This window comes from Mastomys coucha, unplaced genomic scaffold, assembly GCF_008632895.1.
Source record: "Mastomys coucha isolate ucsf_1 unplaced genomic scaffold, UCSF_Mcou_1 pScaffold8, whole genome shotgun sequence".
In the NCBI taxonomy this organism is placed as follows: Eukaryota; Metazoa; Chordata; class Mammalia; order Rodentia; family Muridae; genus Mastomys; species Mastomys coucha.
In genome coordinates, this window is record NW_022196914.1 from 38,983,956 (window position 1) to 38,991,024 (window position 7,069).

Here is a 7,069-nt window from a genome sequence, read left to right on the forward strand (position 1 = left end):
AGCTTTGTACAAGGAGAAAGGAATGGATTGATTTGCATTTTTCTACATGTTAACCGCCAGTTGAGCCAACTCTACTCAATAATAATTTGGTCAAGGAAGGAATAAAGAAAGCAATCTGGCCTGAGATTTTGAAACCTCAAAGCCTGCCTCCAGTCATATACCTTTTCCAACAAGTCTACACCTCCTAATCCTTCCCCAGTAGTTTCACTCAGTGGGTATCAAACATTCAAACATTTGAGGTCATGGTTTACTCTCATTGATATCAGAACAGAGGAACCAGCCCATTGTGAGGACCAGCCTGGGTTCCATAAGAAAGCAGACTGGGCAAACCACAAGGAGCAAACCATTAAGCAGCACCTTTCCATGGCCCCTCAGTTAGCACCTGCCCTGTCTTCCTTTGATGATGAAAAATGACTGATATGGACTCATATGTAAAGTAAGCCCTTTTCTCCCCAACTTGCTTTTGGTCATGCTGGCTCACCACAGAATATATCCCTAAGTAAGAGAGTGGTTTATAGTAGAAGAAATTCTGCATTGCCAGAGGAATGCTTAGTGTGGAGGCTGTAAGAAGCTCTCTGTAGATAGCCAAAATACTTGTAAAGGTGTTAGGCAAGGGTACTCTATTATAAGGGACCTCTCATCAACAGCATTTGGATTTAATGTTTGCTGTAGATTTGTATTTAATAAGTGATTGATTGTGATATTTGTACATAGACTTGGCAGATTTGTCTGATCTGATTAATTCCTGAATATGATAATACCCCTTACAAGTATCACTTTGATACAGTAGTAACTGTTCAGTGTAGACCTATAATGTTCTGTTGTGATCACTTTCAGTTTGATTCTACCTAGTAAGTAAGCCCTATAAAGGCAATGACTGTATCTGTTTTATTCGCCATTACAGCATGTTGTCTGGGATGTTTCTTCAAGAATTATTTCCACATTTTATTTTTACTGAATTTATATAATTTTGAGTTACCTATTCATAGGAAAAAATAGCTATTTTCATACTACGTGAAGTGATATAGTCTGGCTTGGAGGCTTTAGTGTAGGGTCTATTGACTCCATTGCTTTGAGACTTGTGGCAAGGCGGAGAGAGCGTCATGGCGGAGAGTATAAGCTTACTCAACTCTTGGAGGCCTAGAAGCAAAGATAGAGATAAGAATTTAGGGTCCTAATATATTTTTCAAGTTCACACCCCAAGTGATTGAACTCCCTTCCACTTCTACCCCTAAAGGCTCTCCCACCTTTTACTAGTGCTCCCAATTTAGTAGTGCTGGACCCCTAATATTAATCCGTTATCTGTAGGGGACACTTCAGTTGTAATCTGTAAGCTGTCATTTTTATTGTAGTTATTGCTTTTAGGAGATTGAATTACATTGTATGTTACTGATACTGTTAGTTATAGGAATAACTGGTTGTCTTAATTAGGGTTCTACTGCTGTGAACAGACACCATGACCAAGGCAACATTTAATTGGGTCTGACTTACTGGTTCAGAGTTTCAGTCCATTATCATCAAGGCAGAAGCATGACAGTGTCCAGGCAGGCATGGTGCAGGAGGAGCTGAGAGTTCAACATCTTCATCTGAAGGCTGCTAGGAGAAGACTAAACTAGGGTATTTAAAAAGCCCCTACACACACTAACACACTTCTTCCAACAAGGCCACACCTCTAATAGTGCCACTCACTCGACCAAGCATATACAAAACCATCACACTTGCTATAAACATCTATGGTGCTTAACTTTCAACAACTACTATTTGAGGTAGTAGCCAAATTTTAAGTGGGAAAAGTGAAGGCTTGTTTCTGGCCATAGAGCTCTTATTAATTGGGAAGATAGGCTCATTTATAACAGTTAAAAAGTATACACTACTATATGTATGAAACAGTTAATTATAGAGCAGGCACTGTACTAAATGTTTCATATTTAATTTCACTGTGAGAGGAGCATGATTACCATTTCCATTGTACAAATATGGAAAGTGACACAGGCTTTTGTCAATTTTCTGGAGGAACTAGTCTCCATTCTCTTACATTGCCTGGAGTAGAGTTGAGATATGAGCACTGCTGGTTATGACCTTTGCAACATTCACAAGTTTGAAATATTTCATTTCATCATCAGATCTTAAAACTCACTGAGTAGGCATGTCATAAAGTATTTCTGCTATATTCTTGGTGTGTTCTCTGAAGACTGTTTCTCCCACCTTGCTTAGTTTCCTATAGTTCTTTGTATCCAGTTGAGGCCACATAGCTTTTGTTGTCCATGTCTATGACAACATCAAATGTGCTTTAGAATGGGAACTTAAATTTGCATACGAGTAACAATTCGGTTGTGTTTCTGAGTCATTAGATATTCAGTTTTGCTTTATTACTGTTACCAGTGTAGGTTTTCCTTCTTGCTGTTCACTTGTAGTTTTTGACATGGAGTCTTGCTTTGCAGCTCAGGCTGGCCTCAAACCTGTAGTTCAACATTCTCAGTGTTATTGTTAGAACTATAGGCATGTACTACCATGCCTGGCTTTGATGTATTTTTTATGTATGGCCTAAATTTTAAGTATTTCCATAGTACATGTTACAGCTTTTTTTTTCTCTCAAACTTTGGGATAACTTGTTTTCCAAGTTATTATTGCTCATGAGCAGCCTGTAAAAGGCCAACTATAGTTTTAATGCCTTTGGTCAGAGTAGAGCAGAATTTGATTTTAATAAATCATAATTTTATATATACTATTTCCGAGAGTGCTATTTATAGACCATACCTTTCAGACAGTGAAGGAAGCATAATTTTTTTTTAAAGCTTCTAATTGTTTTCCATAAAGTTATATTTTTAACTAAGCTTTAGGCCATTTGCAGTTACTTTTTATATTTATGTATTTTCCCCTTAATAACTGTATTCAAGTTAGAGGAGAACACTGACCTTCTAATTGGCATATGCTTACAGTTTATATCAACTTCTATACTTTCAAAATTTTCTGAAGATTTAAAATATGAGATGGTCATAACTGAGGGAAAAGGATCATGTGGCCCAGGCTAGCCTGGGCTATATTGACAAAATGTGTCATGAACATACACACACACACACAAATACTATTAGCTAATGAGGAACTAAGTTCAGTTGAGCAAGCTTCCAGCTTATCTAAATATTTAAGATTTAGTGTGTGGTGATGTCTATTCTATAACAACAAGAGAAACTTGTAAACTATTAACTGAATCAGATGACAAATACTGTCATTTGAAACAAGAAATAATAACTTTTATGGTGTGGGTCTCCACAAGATAGAGTTGCAAATCAAGGTAGGAAGTTCTTCTCTTCCTCCTGTGGGAGCTAGGAAGTGTTCATAGAATAAGTAGGTTTTGGGTAGAGCTTAATTTATTGCTTTCATTCATTCTAGACTGTCTTCTGAAGATCGATGTCTATTTCCTTGAGCTCTTTAATTTTCTTGCCAATTTGGATAAACATGGCACAAATCCAACAGGGAGGTTCAAATGAAAAAGAGCAGACTACAGCATTGAAAGGTACATACTTATATTACTTATTCAGGAAACTTTCAGTATGCACAGTGAGAGTTTAGGAATATTTAGATACTCTTTGTTCACTTCAGTTGTCAAATAAGGATGCTAGTGACTAAGCTATTTGCAAGTTTTTATATTGCTTTTAGCAACCATTACAGTGCCTGAAATGAATCATAGACTCAAGAGTTACAGATGAAAGACTTGTTAATGTTCTTTCTGCTCAAGGTCATCACTTAATAGTAAAACAAACACTTGTAAGACTTTTAAATCAAGATCCACATCTTTATGGTATTATGTTGAGTTGGGTGTTATGTAATCTGGCTTTTCTTGTATTATGTTAATTGGAACTTGGGGATATTAATTGCCCCTCCAATTAGTATCTCAGAAGTAATTTGCCTTAGGTACTGTTGGGGAATTCTGAGTTGTAGACTTTTTGTGTGTTTTAGTTCTGTTATCTAATAAAATTTTATCAGTAGTGGACATAACCCAGCTTTTAAGTGGATAATACAAAATGAATCAAGAATTTGTACTTCTCCTGTTGTGCTTAAAATTTGAAATGTCTCCCTCAGCCCGTCTTGCTGTTATGAAGGCTTTGGAGCCTTTAGGAAGCAGTGGTCTAGTGGAAGGAGTCTTAAAGGGCTGCAAGGCACTTCTGGTTCTGGTGTATTCTGTTATGTAAGCTGTCTTCTACTATGTGGATTGCCCATTCACATTGTGGACTGAGCCATTCTGTACCTCTGTGCCTTCCCCACTGCGATGGGCTGAAATCTCCTACAATTGTGAGCCAGCTAAAGCATTCATTTCTTCCAGAGATTGTTTTTGTCTGGTATTTTGGTCATAGCAAGTACAGCTACCTAGGTCTGCTTTTTACAAAGACATTGTCAGGCATATATGGAGTGAAACAGCAAGTTTTCTAGCTCAATTCACATCTCCTGATCTTTTTTTAGAGGTTGTGTTCAAAGAAATAGTGGAACTAATGCTCACCTGCAGAAAACCATGACCAAGGCTATTGTTGGCTCTGAATTTTCAGTCTCCTCACAGGCAGAAAGAGGGCGATGGCTTGGATTAGGTTGGTAACAAAGGTCTCATGAGGAAGTAATTCACTGATGCATTGAACTAAGCAATAACAATCTGTAGGCATATAGACGTAAAATCATTACTATAGAAATAATATTTAATGCTGTAGTCCTAACTGAGATCACCTGACACGAGCTAGAAAAGGTAGTTCTAAGGACTAGCTGAGGAAGCTTAACCTTTAGAGTCACACAGGCCAGAACTAGTGACAGAGACTAGAGGACCTTACCTAGATGGATGTGCAGGGTTTTCATCTAAAGAGATTTTGTTCCTGTCTTAACTTGATGTAAAAATTTGATTTCTCAGGTTGTGGCTCTAAATTATAATCCTACAGACAGTATATGTGCTCAGATTGATTTGAGGGGAATTTTGAAGGTAGTATCACAATGTTAAAGGAGTAGAGGTAGACCATAGAGATAGAACTGTCTGGATTCAAATTCGGATTTTTCCTTTGCCAAATGTAAGTTTCCCAACTACTCTTGTCTTTCTCTTAATAATAGGAATAAAAACACTTACTTTATATAGGATTGTAAAGATTAGTGACAGTTTTATATTGGTATTTACTGAGTCTTTGGACTACATAGTTTTGAATTTCATTTACATATTTATGTGTCAGATTTTTGGTCTTTATTTTGTTATTTGAGACCGTTAAAAAACTCTTTCAGGGAACACACACACTCACACACACACACACACACACACATGCTAGAAACACACACCTTTTATAAAGTTAGGTATATTGTAATTGCATAGAATGTATTTTGATAATAGTCTACTTTATCATTTAATTCCATAAAATATATCCAGATATCTTATAAAATGTTAACATTTGTCATACCTTAACCACGTAAGCACAGGGCATACACAGTACCAGTGTGTGTCACAATAAATGTAAGCAAATATAGAAAGGAAATTTTAAGTCATAATGCCATAAAATTAACTATTGTCTACACTACACTATCACAAAATTTTTGTTTCTACCAAACTACCTATTGCGATGAATTCAAGTGTTTCAAGTATCTACTTACAATGCCATGTGATATTAATTCTCTATCTTTTGGGTTTCTTGGTCTTTTGGGTTTCAATATACTTTATAAGGTTTTAGGAGTGGCTACCAGTGTTCCCTGAACAGTTTTCAATGTGTTTAATACATATAACACATATAATATGGGTGCTCACCATAGTCATTCGCACAGGGAGCAGTATCCCAGGCCACTCACCTTTCACATTGCCGGCATTTGGATCAAGCTTACCTAGAGAAAGTTTTTGCCTATAAAAATGGCTCAGTGTAAGAAACCCATACGCTTTAATAGAAAAGAGTGACATCAAAAAGATGTATTCGTGCATTATGTTGTTATAAAGAAGATAGATATCAGAAAGTACCTTTACAATGTAGGCAATTGAGAGATTGTGATGTTATTAAAAGAAAAATAAAGATATAGAGGCCACAGATGTTACCTGTTCTGATGAAGTTCCAGTGTAGGGCAGGCAGTAAATAAGTAGTAGGCTGTAACCACTGGAGACATGCTGTGCAGTCGACCACATAGGAACCGTCTATAGAGTTATCAGAATGAGAACTGGGAAGAGAAAGGGAGCCAAGAATGTCCTGGAGGCTCATTTCCAATCATGCTTGCTCAGTCTCAGGCAATCGTGCCATCTTATAACATCAAAATCATCATAGCCTTACACTAAGCCATGTGGAGTGTGGGTTTATATATATGTTCATGTTGTCGTGTGTATATATAGAGGCCAATGTTGTCAGTAAGTGTTCTCTACAATTATTCTACATCTTAATCTTTTGAGACAAGTTTCTTCACTGAACTTGGAGCCTTTTGATTTAACTGGGCTGGTGGCAAAGGAACTGAATGCATCTGTGTGTCTGTCCCCTGGTGCTGCAGTTCCAGATTCGTGTCTTCTCAGCTTCTTTTTGAGAAGATAGAAATCGGAAATCTGGTCCTCAGGGTGGTGTGATAAGCACTTTAACAAGGGAGCCACCTTCCCAAACTGGCTTTCTCTTGAGTTTTTTTAAAAATAGTAATCGCTAAATATCGATACAATTAGTCCATCCACTTAGACTATTCTTTCAGGCAGAGCAGGGCAGGGCTGAGTGAAAGCTTGCCATCCTGCCATTAGTCCTCTCAGTAAGAAATGAGTAAGGTTCTAGCAACAGGATGTGAAGGATGACTTTGGTGTTCTCGCTTCACAGACTGACTCTGTAATTAGAAAATCTGTGTTATCTGTACAGCATGGAGTTTTATAACTTACTAAAAGATGACACATTTTGGTGATGGTGCTGCTGCTGCTGCTGCTGCTGCTGCTGCTGACAGTGATTTTTTCTTCCTTTTTTTAATCTTTGTGTTTTAAGCCTGGTTTAATGTCAACATCTTTAGAATTTTATTTTATATTAGATATTTTCTTTATTTACATTTCAAGTTTTATCCCCTTTCCTCATTTCCTCTCTGATAACCCCTCTGTCACACCCCC

General features: G+C 37.2%; 1 protein-coding gene across 9 annotated transcripts in view; it reads left to right on the forward strand.

The window, feature by feature from the left end:
* Fam172a (family with sequence similarity 172 member A) overlaps nt 1-7,069 on the forward strand; it is a 437,196-nt gene that overhangs the window by 53,635 nt on the left and 376,492 nt on the right. For 7 of the 9 annotated variants that reach the window (XM_031359792.1, XM_031359794.1, XM_031359796.1 and 4 more), the window contains one exon: nt 3,391-3,514. The exons of the other annotated variants lie outside the window; for them this stretch is intronic. In XM_031359792.1, the coding sequence (XP_031215652.1) occupies nt 3,409-3,514 (106 nt within the window). In that variant the 5' untranslated portion in view covers nt 3,391-3,408. The remainder of the gene's footprint in view (nt 1-3,390; nt 3,515-7,069) is intronic. 9 annotated transcript variants of the gene reach the window in all.